Source organism: Hemitrygon akajei, chromosome 2 (genome assembly GCF_048418815.1).
Source record: "Hemitrygon akajei chromosome 2, sHemAka1.3, whole genome shotgun sequence".
Classification (NCBI taxonomy): Eukaryota; Metazoa; Chordata; class Chondrichthyes; order Myliobatiformes; family Dasyatidae; genus Hemitrygon; species Hemitrygon akajei.
Genome location: NC_133125.1, coordinates 130,534,912 through 130,560,450, shown reverse-complemented (window position 1 = coordinate 130,560,450; position 25,539 = coordinate 130,534,912). Strand labels below are relative to the sequence as shown.

At 44.9% G+C, this 25,539-nt stretch overlaps 1 protein-coding gene across 3 annotated transcripts in view; it reads right to left on the bottom strand.

Annotated features, from left to right (window-relative positions):
- Positions 1-23,950: 23,950 nt before the first annotated feature.
- The window catches only part of tbc1d4 (TBC1 domain family, member 4), a 286,904-nt gene continuing 285,315 nt past the window's right edge, over positions 23,951-25,539 (bottom strand). For all 3 annotated transcript variants that reach the window (XM_073027970.1, XM_073027976.1, XM_073027981.1), the window contains one exon: positions 23,951-25,182. In XM_073027970.1, the coding sequence (XP_072884071.1) occupies positions 24,907-25,182 (276 nt within the window). In that variant the 3' untranslated portion in view covers positions 23,951-24,906. The remainder of the gene's footprint in view (positions 25,183-25,539) is intronic.

Sequence of the window (25,539 nt, the reverse complement as noted above, 5' to 3'; positions counted from 1 at the left end):
CCTTGGATGCAGCAAATCATAAACACAAGGAATACGTACACAATGCTGGAAGAACTCAGCAGGTCAGGCAGCATCCATGAGAAAAGAGTAGCCAACGTTTTGGGCCGAGAAACTTCATCAGGAATGGGGGGGAAGAGAGGACCGAAGCCCAGTCCTCTCATCCTCTCTTGTGTACGTATTCTTTGATCCACAGCATCTGCAGTTGTATTTTTGTGTTATAAACACAAGAAAGTCTGCAGATGCTGGAAATCCAAAGCAACACATGCAAAATGCTGCAGGAACTCCACGGTCAGGCAGCATCTATGGAAATAAATAAACAGTTGATGTTTCTGACCGAGACCCTTCTTCAGAGTCTTGGCCCAAAACATGAACTGTTTAATCATTTCCATAGCCGCTGCTTGACCTGCTGAGCTCCTCCAATATTTTTTGTGTGTTGCTTGGATACAGTAACTACCTTGAGGTGGAGATTAAGCACGTCAGTAGTCAAGAGAAATGGTGAGTTGCAAAATGAACTAGAAGGATGTCCAAACAAGAATCTGATGAAAACTAAATCCAGGATTAACAGGCAGTTGCAACACCATCCTGATCAGATAAACCAGAAATAAATGGACTGAGAGTAATTAATGATTTACGTAAATGCACACTCACAGTCGGTATCTCATTTAGAAGTTATTTACTTATTCATTTACGGAGAGGTCACAATTCACGTATTAATCATTTAACATCTCATTTAGAACAGTGCTCAGCACAATATGGTTACTCATTTCTCTGTGGTTATAAGATTATGTAGGGAACGTGTTATTGTTAAGCTGTTTTTCTTTATTATTGTAAGGCAAAGCAAAATGATGCCTTCTAGTAATGATGAGTGAACTTGTGGACATTTGTAAAGGAAAATGCATGGAGAGGCAGCAGAGGGCAGGAGGATTATGAGTACTCAAGGGGAATAGCTAAGGTGAATGAGTAGAAAGACGGAAGGTCAGAGGTACACCTGTCATACAGTTCTGGTGTGTTGAGTCCACGCCAACTATTGAGTACCTCTTTACTCACCACTTCATTTTTCATTTGGGCCGTCTACAACCCACAGTAAGAACACTGAATTTTCTAGTTTTCGGTAGCCCTCATCTCTGGTCACCAACCCCATTCTGTCTCTCTCTCTCTCTCTCTCTCTCTCTCTCCGTTCTTCCAGTCCTCCTCTGGATCCTCCATTGTTATCGCCTTTCTCACACACTCCTCCCTCATGACCCCTCCACCACCCATTTCTGTTCCTCTTCCCCTCCTGTTTCCATCTACCTCTCACACACACATATTTCACGCTCCAGCTCAATCCCAATGCCTCTCCTCCATCTGCTCCGAGTTCCTTCTGCCTTTCACATCTCCCCTTAATGGTTCCTATTATCACCTTCCTTACTAACCATACTCCAGCACTGGCATCCTTCATGTACCCCTTATCACCCTCCAGTAGATGCCTCCACCGTCACTCCCTACCCCTCCTCCTCTGAGTTCCATATACTTCTTTTCTTTCTTGTCTGCTTCCATCTATTATATCTCCCAATTCCACCCCAGCCATTTCAACTTGGCTCAATCTGTCAGTCATCTTTCAACACCCTCTCACCTCCCTTAATCCCCCAGTCATGTCTGGGCTCTGTCTCCTCAGTACATTGGCCAAGCCCTCTCTCTACTCTCAGTCCTGTTGTATGGTTTCAACCTTCTCCCTCCCACAGATGCTGCTCAACTTTCTGAATTCCTCCAGCAGATTGTTTGCTGCTCCAGATTCAGAGGATAGAGTTCTAGAGTCAGGAGGTAATGTTGCAGCTCTATAAAAGCCTGGTTAGACTGACTTGGAATATTGCATTCATTTTTGGTCACCTCATTATAGGAAGGATATGATATGCAAGCTTTAGAGAGGGTGCAGAGGAGATTTACTGGGATAATGTCTGGACTGGGAGGGTGTGTCTTGTGAAGGTAGGTTGAGTGCATGAGGGTGTTCTTTGGAACAAAGAAGGATGACTGGTAACTTGATAGAGATGTACAAAATGATAAGAGGTATAGATCAAATGGATAGCCAGAGACGTTTTCCCAAGGCCAAAACGGCTAATTCAAGGGGCATAATTTTAAGGTGATTGGAGGAAACTCAAAGCTAAGTTCTTCACACAATGAGTAGTGGGTGCATGGAACACCCTGCCAGGGTCGTGGTCGAGGCAGATACATGAGGGACATTTAAAGATCTCTTCGATAGACACGTGGATGATAGAAAAATTGAGAGCTAAGTAGGAGGGAAGGTTTAGATGGACTTCAGACTAGATTAAAATAGCTGCACAACATCGTGGGTTGTAGATCCTGTACTGTGCTGTAACATTCTATGTTCTATGTTTGTTGTAAAGAATATTCCAGAATCTGCTGTCTCGGGTATACCCATTTTATTCTAATCCCACATTAATCCTATTTTGTTCCTCCTAGATTCCAATCAATAAACACTCCCCTCAGGATCTTTCCTCTCTCCAACCCAGCAGGGACGATCTATAAAGGCCATCTAACCTACAGTTCTTTGGGATAATTGAAGAAGCACACCATAACAAGAAACACTTGCAAAAACACCACACAAACAGCGTTGGAGGTCGGCATTGAACCCAGGTTGCTGGAGCAGCAGCTGTGCTACTGAGGCACCATGTCACTTCAAAAGGCGGTAGCTCTGTGCCAGTAATGAGGAGAAGAGAGTGAATGGGTCTAAGCTGCTGCCATCACAGTAGGTTCACAGAATGGGAATATTTCTCAACAAGGTGAATTGGTGTTATCAGTGACTCACATGGAAACAGCATTTGAGAGAATAATAAGCAGCAGGGCATTGATAAAAGCACACTCAGTGTAATGGGGAAGGCTCAAATAGTTGCCCAGGGAATATCTTCCAAATGTATAGAAATAAATTAGTAATGCTAAAACAGGTAATAAATGATGGGCCAAAGGGCCTGGTTCTGTACTGTACTTTTCTATGACTCTTAATAAAGTTTAGGTTTTGGACGGTAAGGACTTTACCTTGTATGGACAGTACATTGAATAGTCTTTAAACTTAGGGCTGAAGAAGATGTGACCAAGGTAATTCATGATTCAAGATTGCTTAATGTCATTTCCAGCGCACACGTGAAAAGGAGAACAAAATTACTCTAACACCAATGCAGCACCAAAAAAAACACACACAATAAGAACACAATCATAGTAAAAGACAAACACAACAAATATAAGTTTGCAAGGCTACTGCTTGGGGGAAGTAACTGTTTTTGGGGGCTTGTGGTCCTGGCATGGATAACAAACAGCTCATGAACAAGGTGAGTTGGATCTTCATGGTGTTGCTAGGCCTTTACCGGTACCTTTCGGTATGCCCTTGTTGGTAGGTAGGTTGAAGCCTGTGATGCGTTGGGTAGTTTTGACTATTCGTTGTAGAACCTACAGCTCTGCTGTAGTGCAGTTTCCGTACCATGCAGTGATGTAGCATGTGAGGATTCTCTCTACTGCATATCTGTAGAATGACATGAGTATCGATATGCACAGTCCCTCAGAAATTAGAGGCTTTGGTGAGCTCTCCTGATTGTGCAAGATGTATTCTGGGATCATGCGAGGTTGTGCGAGATGCACACTCCCAGGATTCAGAAATGGCTGATGAACTGACAGATCCTACCTCCCTGGCACGGAGTTCCTTTCTGCGCAAAACCAAGTCAACTTGTCAAGTTGAAATGCCAAGTCAGGCATGTTGTTCTTTAGCCACTTTTCAGAGAAAAGCAGAGTGCAGCAGTTCCTCATCTCTTTCTGTGCATTCATTCTCAGTCTCAGTGAGTCCATTTTATTTTCTAGCGAGTAGACACTGGCAGGAAAAGTAATGGTACCGTCAACCTGGTCGGGTTCAGTTTCAGCCTAGATAGTACCCCAGTTCTCTTGCCACATTGCTGCTTCCTCTCACACCGCCTGTGTCTGCTGCTCGCTTGGCTGAGCTGCCTAGGCCAGATCACTACCACCCGTCTGGTGTCCATAGAATCCCTATTCTGTTGAGCACTGCTATTAATCCTCCTGCCAGTGGCTTAAGAGTAATTCTGTCTAAGTGTTGAGCAATGATTCACAGACCTCTAGCTGACTGAAATCCCTGACTAGAAACTTTGAAACACTATCTAGGAATTTTAAACTAGCACCAGTATAGGGAGCCAGAGAAGCTGCTGCTTCCTAGCATGTTACCATTTTAAAAAATATATGTGGAGTGACATATATAAGATGCTGATCAGACTCAAGTAATTCAAGATGAAAGATAAAATAGTCCCTTTTACTGCCCTATTTCATCTCCCTTTATCATTTATTTGACATTTAATCTATCCCTGTTTGCCTTAAATTGCCAGCTCTAATGAAAGATCGCTGAGCTAGAACATTAATTCCGCTTCTTGCCCCGCCGATGCCGCCTGGCCTGCAGTGTATTTCCAGCATTTTCTGTTCATAATTCCTGAATGTTTACTCTTTAAATGAGCTAACCTCGCACAATTCCAATGTGGAAATCAGGTGGCAAATTTTAGTTCGCCAAATTAGTGGCTGCCTTTCACCCTGATGTTCAATCGGACAGTCGTCAATCGTTAGATTCGGCTTTTATTATCTAGCGGGGAAGTGGGCTGGTGATTCCTAAAGGCAGCAAAATGGCACAGCTGCTGCCCCACACCTCCAGTGACCTGCATCAAACCCGGAACATGGGTGTTATCTGGGAGGAGATCAGATCTAAACTTGGCTGTGACTGTGTGGGTTTCCTGTTTGCTCCCACATCCCATGGATGTGTGGGTTGGTGGGGTAATGGACCACTGGGGCCTCGAGGGTGAGTTATAGGACCAAGCTGAGGTTGATGTGAATCTGGGAAGAATACAATGGGCTTGAAGTAGCATCACACCAAGTGCTGGAGGAATGGAGCATCAATGCGGGGTTGTGTCCAGTCGATGTTTTGGGTCAATACCCTTCACCCAGGCTTGGTGTAGGAGTTGTGTGGATAGGTGCAGTTGGGCGAACTGAAAGGCCTGTTTTTCTGCTGTAAAACCTCTATAGATGCAGAGTGGAGAGTACCCTGACCGGTATGCAAACACTAATACCCAGGAACGGGAAAGGCTACAGAAAGAGGTGGATGCAGCCCAGTCCATCACAGGCGAAGCTCTCCCCACCACTGAATACATTTACATGGAGCACTGCCACAGGAAAACAGTATCCATCATCAAAGACCCTCACCATCTAGACCATGCCCTCTGCTCACTACTCCCATCAGGGAGGAGGTACAGAAACCTCAGGTCCCACACCAAGTGATTACTCTACAACCAGAGTGGATAACTTCACTTACCACTACTTTCAACTGATTCTACAAGCAACAGGGTAATTTTCAAGGACACTTTGCAAATCCTGTTCTCAGTATTATTATTTTTTGTTTGCACAGTTTGTCACCTTTTGCACCTTGGTTGTTTGTCAGTCTTTGTTCACCTGTAGTTTTATTGTAAATTTTATTGTATTTCTTTTTTTCTTGTTAATGCCTGCAAGAAAATAAATCTCGAGGTAATATATGGAAACATATACATACTTCGCTAATAAATTTACTTCGAACTTCAAGCATTGAGCTGTATACCTCTGTAACTCTAATAATGAACAAACGTGGACATTTACAAGGGAAAATACTTGTACAGGTATCTGAAGGTAACACGCTATGTCTCATCACCAGCTGTTGAATGTAGTGGAAAATGTCTCCCACTCTCTTGGCTTAACTGTAGAGTTGGCCCCATCCCCGCGATTTATCTACACTAACAAGCTCAATAGTTGTCACTGCCCCTTGGCCTTCTACATAAGTCTATACAAATCAACAATTCAGGAACAGCTTCAATCCAATTTCTGAATGGATACTGAACTCATGAACACTACCTCACTACTTTACTTTTGTTTAATTTTGCACTACTTACTTAACAATTTCATATATATTAGATTCTGATTTTGACATGAAGGAACCTCTGGTAGTCCCCAAGTGACCTGCAGTCAGCATGCCAACAAGGCTGTTACCTAGAGGCCCACAGCTTGGTAACAAGTGGCTGCATTGTAGGCCATCCGTCCATCATCGGCCTCTCCACAGCGAGCGGTGGGTGATTCACTGCTGCGAGGGCGCCAGCAGAGGATGAGTTTCCTGCCAAGTGCACGACACAGCAGCGGAGAAGGCAGAGCTTGGCAATAGCTCTGTCAATACAATAGTGGCAGCCTGATCAGATATACTCACTAAAGATGGGGGAAATAATGCGCCTCTGTCCTTAACTTGCAGTTCATTCATCTCCAGCTTACAGTTTAAAACATGAATATTTGCAAAATCAAAATGTGGAATCTAATCAATTTCAAACAAAGTTTGTGTATTTTAGAATCTTATTATAGCAGATAGAATTATATGGAATAAGACTGACATATCCTTTGTCATTACTTAAGTTTGAAGTGAGCCCATTGTTAAATGAATATCAAAATGTCAAAAAGAATTACTTCTTTTTGTCAAAAAGAATTACACAGAAACTAGCCATTTATCCTGTCTTGTCTGTGATACATGAGCTTCCTTCCAATCGACTTCATTGAACCCCATTCATGTTCCTTCTCCCTTGTGTGTTCATCTACTTTCCTTGTGCTTATCTATAAAATTCATTTCAACTACTTTATATGGTACAGAGCTCGCTAAGTGGGGATTTGGGGTGCTGGGTCATCTGAAGCATAGTTTCCCATTTATGAATGCATACAGTATGCACATGGCATGTTTAATGTTCCCCCAGAATTTTCCTAGGTATTGGATGTGGGGAAGATGCTTTCTATATTGGGGGAGTCTGAGACCAGAGGGCACAGCTTCAGATTAGAGGGAGGTTTATTGATTACAGAGATGAGAAGGTGTTTCTTTAGCCAAAGGGTCATAATCTGTGGAGTTCCTTGACACAGGCAGCTGTGAAAGCCAAGTCATTAGGTATCTTTAAGCAGAAGTTGATAGGTTTGATTAATAGGAGTGTCAAAAGTTATGGGGAGAAAGCAGGAAAATAGGGTTGAGAGGGATAATATATCCGCCCTGTTGGAACAATGGAGCAAGCTCGACGGACTGATTCTGCTCCCATGTCTTAGGGTCTTAAGGTCATAAAAGTGATCAAATAGTGCACAGGCCCATGACTTTGGGTAAAAACATTATTCCTGATAGATCTGATGTAACAATAGAAAATTGCACACTGTTATATGCATCTGTTCTGCATTGTGTTCACACATTGAAGAGAGGATCTACAAGGATATTGCAAAGGCTGTGTTGTGTATTTAATATTTCATGAATATTTGAGTAATCTTGTATATATTGAATAAGCAGTCTTGTACATTTAAATAATTCATTACAGGTTATGTGTATAAATACGTGAATTGCATATGTCATCACACGACCATATGATACCTGCGTGCCTCACTTAAACTAAAGAATGAAGTTAGACTCACACTTTGGACTCCTGTATCTTACTTTCAATTAGTTTAAAGTGGATGGGTTGAGCTGTTCTCCGATCTTGGCAATCCATTTGCAATTGTTTCATCACCATACAAGGGTACATCATCAGTGCGCTGAATGATACACTGATGGTGTCTCTTCGTATGGATTCTGGAAAGGATTCTTAAGGATAGGACCTACGAGCATTTGGAGAAGTACAGTCTACTCATGGATAGTCAACATGGCTTTGTGAAGGGAAGATTGTGCCTCACGGGCCTGATTGAGTTTTTTGAAGAGGTAACAAAAGAAATTGATGAGGATAGGGCAGTGGATGTGGTCTACATGGACTTTAGCAAAGCATTTGACAAGGTCCCTCATGACAGACTCATCCAGAAAGTCATGAGGCATGGGATAAGTGGAACCTTGGCTGTTTGGATAAAAATTTGGCTTAAAGGAAGAAAGCAGAGGGTAGTTGTGGAAGGAAAATATTGTGGCAACCCACTTTCTGCGCAGGCGAACCGGCTCACAAATAGCCAGCGCACGGGGGGAGACTCTGATAATGCACCTCTGACGTCACTTCCGCCCGGAGAGGGCGAGCGCTAGGGATTAAATTCCAGCGCCACTAAATTTGAATAAATTAGTCTCGAAACGACGTACCGACTGCGTGTCATTATTTCAGCGCTGTGTGTAGCACATCGCTACATTGGTGACCCCGACGGTCTAAACGGGATTTGGACCAAAGATGACCGACTCTTCATCTGTTCACGCAGTTTCGCTAAAACTGCCGACTTTCTGGACGCTGCGACCACGTGTGTGGTTTAGCCAAACAGAAGCCCAGTTCCAGATTCGGCAGATATCTTCTGATTCCACACGTTACTACCATGTGGTGAATGCCCTTGACCAGGAGACGGCCGCCCAGGTTGCAGATTTCATACAGCCACCCCTGGAAGAAGGCAAATATGAAGCATTCAAGGCGCTGCTCATTGGGACCTTTGGCCTCTCATGGCGTGAGCGCGGTGCCCGCCTGCTTCACCTAGACGGTTTGGGAGATAGACTGCCGTCAGCATTGATGAACGAGATGCTGTCCCTGCCTGACGGACACAAGCCCTGCCTCATGTTCGAGCAAGCGTTCCTAGAGCGACTGCCCGAGGACATACATCTGCTGCTGGCTGACGCAGATTTCAGCGACCCCTGGAAGGTGGCGGCCCGGGATAATGTGCTGTGGAAAGCCAAGAGGGAGAGCGTGACGTCCGTCAGTCAGATTACCAGGCCATGCACCCCACAGCGGACCAGACCAGGCCCGGCAGGGGTGCACACACAACACAGAGGCAGGAGTGAGGAGGCCAGTGAACAGTGGTGTTTCTACCACCAGCGATGGGGCACAAAAGCCCGCCGTTGTCGCCCGCCCTGCAAGGGCCAGGGCCAGGGCCAGCTGCCGCTAATGACTATGGCGGCTGGCCACCTGAACAGCCTCTTGTACGTCGAGGACAAACAGTCGGGACGCCGCTTCTTGGTCGACACCGGAGCGGAGATCAGCGTCTTGCCCCCGACGGGGTACGACACCCGCAGCAGGAAGCCAGGACCCACCCTGAGAGCCGCAAACGGCAGCACGATACGGACTTACGGTACCCGCACAGTGCAGCTGCAGTTCGGCGCCAGCCGGTTCACGTGGGACTTCACACTGGCCCCCGTGGCCCAACCACTCCTGGGGGCGGACTTCTTGCGAGCTCACAGCCTGCTGGTCGACTTGCAAGGGAAAAGACTGGTACATGCCGAGACTTTCCAGACGTTCTCCCTGGGTGAAGCCAAGTTGCCGGCCCCACACCTGGACTCCATCACGCTGTCGGACAACGAATTCACCAGAATCCTGGTGGACTTTCCATCGATTCTGGCACCGCAGTTCACGGCAGCCATGCCCAGACAAGGGGTACAGCACCACATTCCGACCCAGGGACCACCCCTCCACGCCCACGCACGAAGGCTCCCCCCGGAAAAGCTCCGCCTGGCGAAGGAGGAGCTCAAGAGGATGGAGGAATTGGGGATCGTACGGAGGTCCGACAGCCCACGGGCCTCCCCCCTGCACGTGGTGCCCAAAGCAGCCGGGGGTTGGAGACCATGCGGCGACTACCGCAGGCTGAATGAGGTTACAACTCCAGACCACTACCCCGTGCCGCACATACAGGACTTTGCAGCAAACCTGCACGGGGCAAGAATCTTTTCCAAAGTAGACCTCGTCCGGGGATACCATCAAATCCCCGGTGCACCCTGAAGACATCCCCAAAACAACACTCATCACCTCGTTCGGCCTGTTCAAGTTCCACAGAATGCCGCACAGACGTTCCAGCGGCTAATGGACGTGGTGGGACTCGACCTGGGCTTTGCGTTCATCTATTTGGACGACATCCTTATAGCCAGCAATAGTCGTCAGGAGCATCTGTCCCAACTCCGCCAGCTCTACTCCCGCCTGAGTGATTTCGGCCTCAAGATCAACCCGGCCAAATGCCAGTTCGGTCTCGATACCATTGACTTCCTGGGCCACAGGATTACCAACGACAGGGCAACACCTCTGCCCGCCAAGGTAGACGCGATCCGCCACTTTGCCCGGCCCAACACAGTCGAAGTCCTGCAGGAGTTTGTTGGTATGGTGAACTTCTACCACCGTTTCCTCCCCTCAGCAGCCCGTATCATGCGCCCTTTGTACACCCTGATGTCGGGTAAAGGCAAGGACATTACTTGGGACGAGGAGGCCGCGGCCGCTTTCGTTAAAGCCAAGGAAGCCTTGGCAGATGCCGCGATGCTGGTGCACCCCAGAACAGATGTTCCGACCGCCCTCACGGTGGACGCATCCGACACAGCAGTCGGTGGGGTGCTGGAGCAACTCATCGAGGGGCGCTGGCAACCCCTGACGTTCTTCAGCAAGCACCTACGACCACCCGAACTCAAGTACAGTGCTTTCGACTGGGAGCTGTTGGCACTGTATCTGGCAATCCGGCATTTCAGGTACTTCTTAGAAGGCAGGCCGTTCACCGCGTTCATGGACCACAAACCATTGACCTTCGCATTCACGAAGGTGTCCGATCCCTGGTTGGCTTGCCAGCAGCGACAACTGTCCTACATCTCCGAGTACACGACGAACATCCAGCATGTCTCGGGAAAGGACAACGTTGTGGCGGATGCACTCTCCAGACCAGCTGTCCAGGCCCTGTCCCTGGGGGTGGACTGTGCAGCACTGGCGGAGGCGCAGCAGGCAGATGACGAGATGCCCAACTACAGGACCGCAGTCTCGGGTTTGCAGCTGCAGGACTTTCTCATAGGCCCAGGTGATAGGACCCTCCTGTGCGATGTGGCTACTGGCCAACCTCGCCCCATCGTCCCGGCAGCCTGGAGGCGGCGAGTTTTCGACTCCTTACATGGTTTGGCACATCCTTCTATCAGGACAACCGTCCGGCTGGTCTCCAGCAAGTTCACGTGGCACGGACTTCGCAAGCAGGTCAGTGAATGGGCCAGAACATGCGCACTGTACCAAACAGCCAAGGTGCAGAGGCACACTAAAGCCCCGTCGCAGCAGTTCGAACCCACCCACCGGAGGTTTGACCACATTCATGTGGATATCGTGGGTCCCCTACCAGTGTCCTGAGGAGCACGGTACCTCCTAACTATGGTAGACCGGTTCACGAGGTGGCCAGAGGCGGTCCCACTCACTGACACATCTGCCGATTCCTGCGCCCGAGCACTGATTACAACCTGGGTAGCACACTTCGGGGTACCGGCCCACATTACCTCCGACAGAGGCGCCCAGTTCACCTCCAGCCTGTGGTCGGCTGTGGCCAGCCTGTTGGGGACGCAGCTACACCACACAACTGCCTACCACCCACAGTCGAACGGACTAGTGGAACGCTTCCACCGTCACTTGAAGTCGGCTCTCATGGCCCGCCTAAGAGGACCTAACTGGTGGATGAGCTTCCCTGGGTCCTGCTTGGAATTCGTACAGCGCCCAAGGAGGATCTGCACGCCTCGTCGGCTGAGTTGGTGTACGACGCACCCCTGGTCATCCCAGGAGAGTTCATACCAGCCCCAAGGGGGCAAGAGGAAGAACCCGCAGCAGTCCTGGACAGACTACGTGAAAGGCTCGGCAACCTGGCCCCCCGTACTGACTTCACAGCATGGACGGACCCCGACCCATGTACCCAAAGACCTGCAGCACTGTAAGTTTGTGTTTGTACGAAGGGGTGGACACCGGGCACCGCTACAGCGGCCGTACGAGGGGCCGTTCAAGCTGATCAACAACAACGGGTCCACGTACGTTCTGGACATTGGGGGGAGAGAGGAGGTTTTCACGGTGGACCGACTCAAACCAGCCCATGTGGACTTGGCGCAGCCGGTCGAGGTTCAGGCACTGCGGCGCAGAGGCAGACCTCCCAAACAGAGGCTGATTCAGACTGTGGACATTGGGGGGGTGTATCACCGGTTCTGGGGGGGGGGGGGTTATGTGGCGACCCACTTTCTGCACAGGCGAACTGGCTCACAAATAGCCAGCTCGCGGGGGGAGACTTTGGTAATGCACCTCTGACATCATTTCCACCCGGAAAGGGCGGGCGCTAGGGATTAAATGCCAGCGCCATGAAGTTTGAATAAACTAGTCTCGAAACAACTTACCGACTGCATGTCGTTATTTCAGCGCTGTGTGTAGCACATCGCTACAGTATTCTACCTGGAGGTCAGTGACTAGTGGAGTGCCACAGGGATCTGTCCTGGGACCCCTGCTATTTGTGATTTTTATAAATGACCTGGATGTAGAGGCAGAAGGATAGGTGAGTAAGTTTGCAGATGACACGAAGATTGGAGGAGTTGTGGATGGAGCTGTAGGTTGTTGAAGGTTACAGGAGGATATAGACAGGCTGCATAGTTGGGCAGAAAAATGGCAGATGGCGTTCAATCCGGACAAGTGTGAGGTGATGCAGTTTGGAAGGACAAACCAGAAGACTGAGTACAGGATTAATGGTCAGTTACTGAAGAGTGTGGATGAACAAAGGGACCTTGGGGTTCAAATCCATACATCCCTCAAGGTCGCTGCACAGGTTGATAGTTAAGAAGGCCTATGGGATGCTAGGCTTCATTAACAGGGGGATTGAGTTCAAGAGTAGAGAGGTCATGTTGCAACTCTGCAAATCACTGTGAGACCGCACTTGGAGTATTGTGTTCAATTCTGGTCACCTCATTATAGGAAGGATGTGGAAGCTATGGAGAGGGTGCAGAGGAGATTTACCAGGACGTTGCCTGGTTTGGAGAACAAGTCATATGAAGCAAGGTTAGCAGAGCTGGGACTTTTCTCTTTGGAGCATAGAAGAATGAGAGGGGACTTGATAGAGGTCTACAAGATTATGAGAGGCATAGATAGGGTGGATAGTCAGTACCTGTTTCCCAGGGCACCAATAGCAAATACCAGAAGGCATATCTACAAAATTAAGGGAGGGAAGTTTAGGGAAGACATCAGGGGTAAGTTTTTTACACAGAGGGTTGTGAGTGCCTGGAATGACTTGCCAGGGATGGTGGTGGAGGCTAAAACATTAGGAGCTTCTTGGACAGGCACATGGATGAAAGAAGAATGGAGGGTTATGGGGTAGTGTGGGTCTAGTACTTTTTTTTAAGGATTATATGGGTTGGCACAACATGGAGGGCTGAAGGGCCTGTACTGTGCTGTAGTGTTCTGTGGTATGGTAATGAAACGCTTGCAGATAGATTTCTAAGATCGGAGAACAGCTCCACCCAACCATCAACCACCCAAGCTACACATTTTCTGAGTTATTTCCATTAGTTTAATGTTTTGAAGTTACAACACATGACAGACTAGAGTGTCTGAGTCATAGACAGAGAGGGCCATGCTTAATCTTGATTCAGTAGACGGTAGCAGAATAAGGAGTTTACTTATAGAAATGTTTAAAATTATGAGAAACAGAGGTAAGGTGTTGGGTAACAGGTTAAGGGAGTCCAAAACTAGGGGACACCGATTTAGGGTGAGAGCGGTCAGGTTTAATAGGGACCTAAGGGAGAGCTTTTTCATGCAGTGGGTGGTGAGTATATGGAATGAAGTGGCAAAGGAAGTGGTTGAGGAAGCAGTTGCGTAGGTACATGGAGGGGTGAGGTTGAGAAGGATGTGGGCTGGTTGCAGAAAATTGGGACTAGTTAGGTGGACACTGCGCTCGATATGGACTTGTTGGGTCGAAGGGCCTGTAACTGTGATGTATTGCTCTATGACTGCACGTCTGTATGATATAGATATCAGACTTCACCTATTAAAGTCTGTTTTGGGAGTGGTATAGAAATGAGTTTCAGAAGCAGTCTTGCGAAGGTGTGGCACAGTAGCCTAGTGGTTAGCACAACACTTTATAGTACAGGTGACTCAGGTTCAATTCCCACCACTGCTTGTAAGGAGTTTGTATGTTCTCACCGTGACCATGTGGGATTCCTCCAAGTGTTCCGGTCTCCTTCCACAGTCCAAAGACAGACCGATTGGTAGGTTAATTGGTCATTGTAAATTGTCCTGTGATTAGGCTAGGGTTCAAATCAAGGGATTGAAGGGCCTGCAGGGCCTATTCTGCATTGCATCACAATAAATAAATAGATATTTTGATTATTACACTACATGTTTCACACATAGAGCAAAACCCATAATGTTTACTTGTTCAATCTACATATAGGATAGCATTGCAGCAATAAATCTACACACATTTGAAAGCAATAATTTCTAGATTATGGTTTAGAGGAGAGGGACAAGTTTTCCTTCTTGTAAACCACCCAGTGAGGCTGCGAAGAATTCTCAATTTTTAACACAGTTCTTAAAATGGCTGAGCCAACTTGTCGATAGATGAAGCCATAACATTGAACAAGGAATAATATCTAACAACTTGCAGTCCATAAATAAAAATGGCACATCATCTGAAAATGAATAATGACCACAGCTCTCTCCATCATCATACAGCCTTGTAACTTTCATTAAAATGGTCCTCTTAGGAACACAAAATCTTAAAGGTGGGAATGTAAGAGAAGACAAGCGTATGATTTCAGATCATTGAAGATGATCGGTAAATTGGCAAATTGGTTTATTATTGTCACAGGTACTGAGGTACAGTGGAAAACCTTGTTTTGCATGCCATCCATACAGGTCATTTCACTACAACAGTGGATTGGAGTGGTACAAGGGAAAACGATAACAAAGTGCAGAATGAAGAGGAACAGCTACAGGGGACGTGCAAGGCCTTGATGAGGAAGTTTGTGAGATCAAGAGTCCATCTTACTGTACAGGGGGACTGTTCAATAGTCCTATAAAAGACAAGTTGACAGAATGCTAAAGAGACACTGGGGATCTTTTTTTCTTACGAGAGCTACTGTGAAAGATTGGTGAGTATTTGATGGTCAGCATATATGCAGTGCACTGAAGGAGTTGTTTCTGTACTTCCAACCCTAGAACACAATAAAGTGAATGGAAGCAACTTAGGAAACAAGGTCCAATGATAACTAATAACTGCTATATTGTGTAAACACCACAAGCAACCAAAGAGTAATTTCTCTTCATCCAGAAGAACAGAAGTTATATTAAGTTATGATAAAACATGAAGTTTTCAGCTCAAGTAGACTAACAAGACTGCAGATACTGAATTCTAGAACTAAAGGCAGGACACTGGAAGAACTTAGCAGGTCCAGCAGCAGCTGTGGAAGCAAACAGTGTAAGCTGATGCCCTGATGTAGAGTTTCAACTGGAAATGAAATGTCGACTGACATATTTTGACGCCACAGATGCTGCTTGATGCACTGAGTTCTCCCAACATTCTGAATTTTGAGTGCAATCTTTGAGTCTACTCTTTAGGAAGGATGGCAAGGCCTGGGTGTAGCAGCAAAGGAGATTTATTCAAATGATAAGAAGGGTTAGAACTTGTGTGAAACTGGTTAAGTAGCCTTGCCTTCAATCAATAGGAAAGGCGAGATTTGAAGAGAGGTGTTCAAATTTCCCAAAGGAAATAGACGAGATAAGATAAAATGATTGCCAGTACCACAGAAAAGACAGACCTGGGATGGAAATTCACCTTTGATCACAGGCATTAAGCAGAAGATAGAGTCAAGCAGAGATGCAGCAGAAAAACAGGCCATTCAGCCCAGTGAGTCTATGCTGACTCATTGATGTAGTAGGTAGAGTGAAGAAGCAATGTAATTAAATCATCACTGATGATTGACAGCTACCCTCATAAGGCAGAAGGTCCTGATGAAATCCCTGGTAAGGCTCTGAGAACTTGTGCCGAACAACTGGTAGGAGTATCCAAGGACATTTTCAACTTCTCACTACTAAAGGCAGAAGATGCCACTTGCTTCAAAAGGGCAACAATTATACTAGTGCCTAAAAAGAATAATGTGATCTGCCTTAATGACTATTGCCCGGTAGCACTCACATCTACAGTGATGAAATGCTTTGAGAGGTTGGTCATGACTAGACTGAACTAGTCAGCAAGGGCCTGGACCTATTGCAATTTGCCCATTGCCACAAGAGGTTAATGGCAGATGCAATCTCAATGGCTCTTCACGCCATTAGACTACCTGGACAACACAGACACCTATGTTAGGATGCTGTTCATCAACTATAACTCAGCATTTAGTACCATCATTCCCACAATCCTGATTGAGAAGTTGCAGAACCTGGGCCTCTGTACCTCTGTCTGCAATTAGATCTTTAACTTTCTAGCTGGAAGACCACAATCTGTGCGGATTGGTGATAACATCTCCTCCTTGCAGATGATCAACACTGGTGCACCTCAGGGGTATGTGCTTAGCCCACTGCTCTACTCTCTCTATACACATGACTGTGTGGCTAGGCATAGCTCAAATATCATCTATAAATTTGCTGATGATACAACCATTGTTGGTAGAATCTCAGGTGGAAATGAGAGGGTGTACAGGAGTGAGATATGCCAACTAGTGGAGTGGTGTCGCACAACAACCTTGCACTCAACATCAGTAAGACCAAAGAGCTGATTGTGGACTTTAGGAAGGGTAAGACGAAGGAACACATACCAATCTTCATAGAGAGATCAGAAGTGGAGAGAATAAGCAGTTTGAAGTTCCTGGGTGTCAAGATCTCTGAGGACCTAATCTAGTCCCAGCATATTGATGCGGTTATATAGAAGGCAGGACAGAAACTATACTTCATTACACTCAAAAACGTCTATAGATGTACCATGATGAGCATTCTGACAGGTTGCATCACTGTCTGATATGGGTTGGTGACTACTGGACAGGAACAAAAGAAGCTGCAGAAGGTTATAAATCTAGTCAGCTCCATCTTGGGTACTAGCCTACAAAGTATCCAGAACATCTTCAGGGAGCGGTGTCTCAGAAAGGCAGCATCCATTATTAAGGACCTCCAGCACCCAGGGCATGCCCTTTTCTCACTGTTACCATCAGGTAGGAGGTACAGAAGCCTGAAGGCACACACTCAGTGATTCAGGAACAGCTTCTTTCCCTCTACCATACGATTCCTAAATGAACATTGAACCCATGAACACTATCTCACTTTTTTTTAGTATATATTATTTTTGGTTTTTGCACAATTTTTAATCTGTTCAATATACGTATACTGTAATTGATTTACTTATTTATTTATTAGTAGTTTTTTTGTTCTTCTTCTAGATTATGTATTGCATTGAACTGCTGCTACTAAGTTAACAAATTTCATGACACACGCTGGTGATAATAAACCTGATTCTGATACTCCTCAGCCTCAAACTAAACAGAGCACCAATGAGCATTTAAGCTCCTCTCAGTTGTGTAGGTGCAATGTATATGTTGATTTTACATTGGATTGTAGTGCACGGTGGTAGGAAGAAACACATAATACCAAACAATGCATTTAATAAGTTCCTAGTAGCAAACAGGACTACTTAGTGAGAGGTTCAATCCATCCTTCGGTGTTGTCAGCATGGAGTTTAGATGTTCTGCTTTGTCTGTGGAATAGTTGCCCATGCATATTACCCCTAATGTGGGTGGGAGGTAGGGGGATCAGGTGGAGTTATAGAGTCCAGTACGGAAACATTTACATGACTTTGACAGTATACATCCCTTTTGTTGTTTTGTACATTTATGTATTTGATACAACTTCTCCTCTGATTTGTATCTACTCATTTTTTTTAAATCAATAAAAAAAGATTGAAAATGAAAAATGAAAAAATGACAGTCACACTAATCCTATCTCCGACCACCTGGCCCATGCTTTTCTATAAGTGATTCAAGTGTTCATCTCATGCTGTCAATGACTCCATTTCCACCATTCTCTTAGGTAGTGCATTCCAGGTACTCACCACTTTGTGGGTGAAGAAGAACCCGTTATATCCCTCTGAATCTCTTCTGCCTTATCATACATTTATGTCCTCCCTCTTTTGTATCCTATGCCCCAACCAATAGAGCATTCCTAATCACATTATCTGTTTCTGCTTTATTGGCTTTGGGACGTGTACTCCAAGATCGTTCTACTCATCAGTGCTCTCTAAGTCCATACCATTCATGTCCAAACTTCTTCAGTACTCACAACATGCTTCACCTTGCATTCACCTGGATTGAACTTCATCTGCTATCTATCAGCCCACCACCATCGATATCAATCTGCAAACTAAATTTACCTTCCGCACTATTCATAACTCTGCCAGGCTTTGTGTCATTTTGAGGAACTCTGTTGGTGGTGGAAAGATGGGATGAGCCTGGTGGTTTGGAAAACAGAAGCGATTTGGGTGAGTTTCAGAAAATGGAGGAGATAAAGGTGAGGTTCGGGAAATGGAGGAGATTCAAAGAAATTTGGATAAATTTCAGAATAATAAAAAGCACGAAGAGACTGGATATATTAATATTTGAATAGGCAGAGCTTGACCGGGGTTAGTCAACATTGATTTGTGTATGGAAGGTCATGTCTAACCAAAGTTCCAGAGATTTAAGGAGGTTACCAGGAAGGTTGATGAAGGAAAGGCGGTGGATGTTGTCTTTATAGTCTTTATCAAGGCTGTTTACAAAGTCCCACATGGGAGCCTGATCCAGAGGATTAAGTCACTTGGCATTTAGAATGAAGTTGTAAATTGGATTCAGCATTCGCTTAGCAGGAGAAGACAGAGAGTGGTAGAATATAGTTGTTTCTCTGGCTGGATGGCTGTCATTAGTGGTGTACAGTGAGGATCGGTGCTGGGTCCATTGTTGTTTAACATCTAGTAATGACTTAGATGATAATTTGGCAAACTAGATCAGCAAAGTTATGGCTGACACCACAAATGGGGGCATAGTGGGCAGCAAGTAAGGCTATCAAAACTGGCAATGTGATCAGAATCTGCTGGGGAAATGGGCTGAGTAAAGGCCAATGAAATTTAATACAGACAAGTGTGAGGTGTTGCACTTTGGCACGACAATCCAGGGTGGTGAATGTTAGGGGACTGAGGTGAGGTGTGGTATCACAGGTAGATAAGATCATAAAGAGAGCTTTAGGCACGTTGGTCTTCATAAATCAGAGCACTAAGTACAGGAGTTGGGATGTAATGTTGAAATTCTGTAGGATGTTGGTGTGGCCTGACTTGGAATATTGAGCGCATTTCTAGTCTCCTATCTACAGAAAAGATATCAATAAGATTGAAAGTGTGCAGAGAACACTTACAAAAATTTTACCATAACTTGAGGATCTGAGTTACAGGGAAAGATGGAATAAGTTAGAAATTTATTTCCTGGAGCATAGGAGAACAAAGGGAGATCTAATAGAAGTATACAAAATTAAGAGGAGGAAACACATGCAGACTTTTTCTACTGAAGTTAGGGGAGTTTAAAAGTATTTCAGGGTGAAAGGTGAAATGAGAAATGAGAGCCCCCTCCCACCTTGTTTTAACCAGTATTTACAGGAACACCATCAAAATGGTCCGGACCATCTGTATTCAAGCGAATGGTATGGGGATTGCAAGGCAGCTGACCACGAACCCCTGCAAAGGATTATGAGGGCTGCTGAGAAGATCATTGGGGTTTCCCTTCCACCCATTAGAGGTATTTATCAGGAGCACTGTGTACGCAGGGATCTTAGCATTGTCAATGACCCCTCTCATCCGTCCTACAATCTCTTTGCCAACACGCAGGAGGTACCATAGCATTAGGACAAGAACTGTTTGAAACAGCTTCTTTCCCCAGGCCGTAGAACTACTGAACTCCCGGCCACTGTCCTGGTCTCATCATGTATGAAGCACCAGTAGCATTATACTGTTTACTTTTTTAACTTGTACTAATATGGGCTTTATTATTTGTCAATTTATATGGGGTAATATAACGTTCTATGTTGTGTGTGTGAGTTATATGCACTCTGCTATGAACCTGGTAGGGAGGAGCATTGTTTTGTTTTGGCAGTATACACGAGTACAGTTGAGTGGCAATAAACGGAGCTTGCACTTCACCTGAACTTGAAATATTTAAGGTGAAGCTGAAGGGGAACTTCTTCACTCAGTGGGTTGTTGAGTGTAGAACGAGCTTCCAGCAGAGCTGGTGGATGCGGATTCAGTTTAAGGAAAGTTTCAGTAGGTACGTGGATGAGAGGGGCTGGAGGGGATATGGTCCATTGTGGGTAGGTAGGCCTAGGTAGGAAAACACCTTGGCACAGTCTAGATGGGCTGAAGGGTCTGTTGCTATACTGTAGTGCTCAATAACTGATTTTATAATGCACAAGTTGGTGTTTCGTGTATCTGATTGGCTCAAAAGTGATCTTAAATAAATCGCTCCATTTTGAAGCTTGAACTAAGAGAAATAAAACAATTGAGGACTTGTAATAAGCAAGGTGAGAACTGACCTCTTTGTTTGTCGACCTGTAGCGGCCTCTGGTTCAGCATTCCTCAGTTTTAAAACTCTTAGCCTTGCTTCAAATCCCTCCATACTATCAGTCCAATAATTCCTCCTATGTAACTGTATTGCACTAATTTTGTTGTCCAGGTTGGCACAACATCGTGGGCTGAAGTGTCAATAGTGTGCCGTAATGTTCTATCTGCTCTGCTCAACATTTACCTCAAAAACTGGAATGCCTTTATAAAATATCCATGCCTCTCCATCTGTCTGTCCTTTTTCTGAGATGATGATCAAAACTCCCACTCCTGATTCAAAGTATACAACCGAGATTCGTCTTCCCTCACACAGCCATGAAACGAAGAAACACCATGGAACCCATTCAAAGAAAAACATCGAACACCCAATGCACAAAAACTGCCCGTAGTGTGGTTGGTTGGCTGTGAGAAGAAGTGGTGGTGGGGGGGGGGGGGGGTGAACTGATGGGTGAGAGACAATAGTTCACATGAAGCAAATGGGATTGAGCTGAATGCCCTAAGAGCTGGCAGAGACTGAGTGGGCTAAAAGGCCCCATTCTGTATTATTAAAAAAGGGGTCTTTTAATTACAATAAATGCATCATATCAAATATTCATAAGCTGTCAATTCTGTAAACAACAGTGAAAAAAAACAGCATGAAAGCTTGCTGTTGTTGTGCTCCTGCTAGCTAAATGCATTGTATCGTGCAGGAAATAGATATATCCAGCCAGAGAGTATAGGATGACCTTCTTAATTACATAACCCTGAGCTCAGATGCACAGCAGTCTATTTAAAGCAAAATTACCATTATAACTAGGAGCCAGTGACCATATGATGAGATACAATAATGTGTCACATAATTAGAAGCATGTGTCAAATCTCCAGTGCTGGTTAAGTTCTTTGGCAACCTGTAGCCCTGGTTGCTTAGAGCAATGGATTATATTTCCATTATATTTGATTTACTTTTATGTGAACACTTATGCCAAGAGCCCTGATGGAATCAGTAAATTTACCTCTAAGGTAATATCACAGCTGTTAAGTTTTGTGATACAGCTTGCAATAACAAAATCAATAGAACATTTTAATTGAAATAAAGAATTCCACTGACACGGATTTGCAAGTATGGCAGCAAAAACTATATATAATAGCTGAGAGGTTGGACAGGAACAACTGCTGACAGTTCCCCCAAATGGATGTGACAGATTTTGAGGAGAGAATAATGTAGCTGATTCAGAAGACTTACAAAATGCAGTTAAAAGAGCATTTAAACATCCACATTAGTGGGAATGGTAGGAAAAGGCATCTATCCTTCAGGAATCATTTAATTAATATATCAAAACCTATCATTTTGTAGTTATTAATGCCAGCCCATAAACAGGCAAGGGAACCTTACTCCCACACATAATTCATCATTGTGATAAAGCCAACTTAATTAGCAATCAGACTAATTGCCAGAATTTTTTTAAAAAGGCTTCTGTAAGTTTTGATTTCTCTATCATAATATGTCTTTGGGAATGCTAGGTTCCAACATGTTCCCTAAAGTTTGGATGTAGTAGGCATTAACTTTGCCAGGGAGAGCTAGCAGCCGGGACTTACACATCACAACAGCGTTCAGAGAACTGGACACAAGAGATGGGCATTGTTCACTGATGGGAGTCGTGGAACCCTGTGGATACATTCTGTCGTTGCAGTGAACCAAACTTCACATCAGAAATGGAGCGACAGGTAATTAGGGTATTAAGGTGCAACTGATCTTGACCCCATAAAGAAAAGTTAAAATCTGTATGACCCAATGTAATGGTAATTGTACATAAAACACATCCTAAATGCCATGGAATAGGAACATAAAAAAAGTAACAAGAGCAGGCCTACAGGCCCACTGCTTTGATATACGGGCTTCCTACATTTTCATTATGCCTCACCAGACTTCGAGGCATGGTCCTGGATTTGAACCCAGCCACGCTTTCCATCTGTGCGGGGCTGAGCATCAAGTTAGCAACATGGCTTCAAAAGAAACATGGTAAAGGAACAGCAAGGTTGCTGCCCGATGTGGCTCAGGTACGGAAAGGAAAAACTACACTTTCGTTATGCCTCAAGATAGATAATTTTTTTTGTAAAGGAATACTTTTAAACAATTACTGCTTGGTATAAATATTATCTAGCCCCAATAATTGTTATAGAATAACAACAACTTTCATTTATGTAGCATTGTTAATATGGGGGGGGGGTTTGTGTACATACAAGGGACTGGGGGGCGGGGGGGGGGTTATCAGACTAACAAAAGGAATGAAAATATGCACAAAAGCTGTTGCATTGACTTAGGTGATTTAGAAATAACCACTTTTGCGACTTTTGGCCTTAAATACTTGTAGGATGAAGCTCTATACCCACCTGGGCTGGTACCAAACACTGATCCACTGACAACAACCTCCTAAACACAAGAGATTCTGTAAAGCTGGAAATCTTGAGCAACCCACACTCAATGCTGGAGGGACTCAGCAAGTCAGGCAGTATCTATGGAGGGGAATAAACAGTCAACGTTTCGCGCCGACACTCTGCATCAGGGTTGTTTCAGCCTGGTCCAGAACATTGCCTCTTTATTCTCCCTTATAGATGGCAACAACTTCTTTTCTTTGTGGTTCAGACATTGTCCTCCTACAAAGCAAGTCACCTTCTGGGTTGAGGGTACAAGTGTACGCAGTTCATAATATCCCTGCCCAAGGCTCCCTCTTTCGACTGCCATGTGGCGCCCATCCCCGTACCTCGGCTTGAGGGCTACTTGTCCCAAGGTGGGCAAATAGAGAAAAGTGTTTGCCAATACCATGAGGTTATTTTACTTGTGTTTTATTTTGCCCCCAAATCCAACATTGGTGATACCGTGACACATGGCATGACTTCACTGCTGCCATGTTTCATACCAGCTAAAAATATACTGGCAAATGTAGGGAAAAATTTCAGTGAAAAATTTAATTCCTCCTTGATATATGCTGAAGTAATTTGAAGTCTGCAAGACAAAGTGCTGTTAGCCTGGAGAGGGATAGCTTTGGAAGTACAAGAGAACACAGCAATGTTTTGAGAAAGTTAAGGGAGTGCAAGTCAACAGACATAACAGTGGAAAATGGTGAAGAACATGTTTTCCTGGGGAAGGCAAAGTCAGTGGAAAGGCAGGTACCAAATGCACGGGAAGTACCAGTGCAAGGGGTTTTGAAAGGTCTGAAAGGGGCACCTTCTTGGTGCACGAGGATGAGAGTTTTGTCCTAGGCCAGGCTACGGCTGGTGACCGGTGCTAAGAGAGGGGAACAGTACGTTGAAGGGAGTCAGAGTATGTCAAATTGGAGTTCGGCTTAGACTTGGGTGAGAGGCTGCGCTGAAGCATTCTGCAGATCAGCTTATTTAGATGATGATAATTATTATTTTGATTTCTGTACTGATGTAGAGATTTGTTTTTATTTACTTTTATATTGTGCTGGTTCTAATAAAGTGTTTTCATGTGGCCTTGAACACATGTGTTGTCTCCTTTTGTTTGCAAATACATATGCAAACACCCTGAGATGAACCAGGAAAGAACATAAAACGATTTTAAAAAATAATTTTAAATTAAAGCAAATCCATGAATTCAATGAACCAGCAGTTTAGAGTGATTTTCATCTTTTTATTTGAATTTCATTATGTTGGCTTGTTGGGAGATGTTTCAAACACCATCAGACACTGTGAAGGAGAAAATAGACTTTGTTTTACAGAAATTGCACTGTTTCATCAAGTACAGATATCATTTTATATGATTTGGTTATATTTATAGCAAACACATACACAGTGGAGGATTAAACACTCTGGAAACTCAGTGGTTGGATGAAATGTTTGTGGCAGTTCTGATTTATTTTATTTCCTCTCTTTGTAATGCCCTTCTTCAGACTTTTAAACTGCTTGGTGAAGAGATTCCAATTTACTGAGCATCGATTGATGTGAAAGTGGTAAGGTTTGGCACTTGTGCAAGTTCTGGCATTTGAAGAGGATCTGGTTAACCGTTGACCCCTCGCTATCCTTTGACAGCAGCGTTCACAAAGAGTTCATTTATCCACCACAGATCAGACGAGAAGCACACCGTTTCCTTGCAGAGAAAATACACTTGCTTTTCGGACATGATTTTTCAAAGCATTGACTTGCACCCCCTCACCCTTATTACTAAATATGCCATGGAAAGAATAGTCGTCATAGAACCACCACCCTGTCCTCTTGTGGTAAGACCAAGCAGCTCACCCCAGCTGCAGCACCAAGAGTACTTATAATACAGCACCTACAGTCATCGCGGGGTTAAAGTGTTCAGCATCCAACCACAGAAAGCACTGAGTAGTCTGGTCATGGGAGTATTAAGGTTCTGTTGCTTTTTTTTTTGTCTGGATGAAAAGAACTTTGGGTGCCAAGCTTTCTACAGTCACCATTCTTTCAAAAGGTCTTCATTTGGATATCTTCTGAGACATTCGCCATGTGAAGCAGTGGCTCAAAGACCTGGGAAAGTGTGCACTTCCTTCCTGATGATGGCTATAGAGCTTCTACTTGTTGCATCCCCCCCTCGTGGTCCTCCTGCTGTCATGGCTTATTATTTGCTACTTTGACTCTGCTGTCATCTACCTCCTCGTCCACTGCCTCCGGCTTCCTTGAAGGGAAAACTCCTGAGTTTTTCCTTGTCTGATGCTCCTCTTCAGAGAGGAACTCCGGGGGCAAGTACTTGCGCATCTGCTCTATTGTCTTTAGGTGGGCCTGCTTCTCCTGCTCCATTGAACGGATCAAAAGCTTCATTTTGTTCTCTCGGCTCAGAATGCTCTCAATGCTGGATTCCAGGTTCTGTATCTTGAAGCGAGTGGCCTGCGGAAGGAAGTCAGAAAGTGGGACACAGCATCAGTAGTCTGTTTCACAGTGGCTGGAAAGCCCTTTCTTGATTCTTCATTCTGTTCTCTAATCTCCAACCCTTCCCCTCCCTTTCCCAGAGTTGGCGATTCAAGAACTGGAGAACATAGACTTAAGATAAGAAGGGAAAGATCTGATAGGACCCTGAGGTGCAACTTTTTCTGCAAAGAAGGTGCAGGGTATATGGAACTGGCTGCCAGAGGAAGTGGTTAATGTGGGTACAGTAACAGTATTTGAAAGACAATTGGACAGCTATGTGGATTGGAAAGGTTATGAGAGAGATGTGTCAAATGTGGGCAAAGGAATAAACTGAGA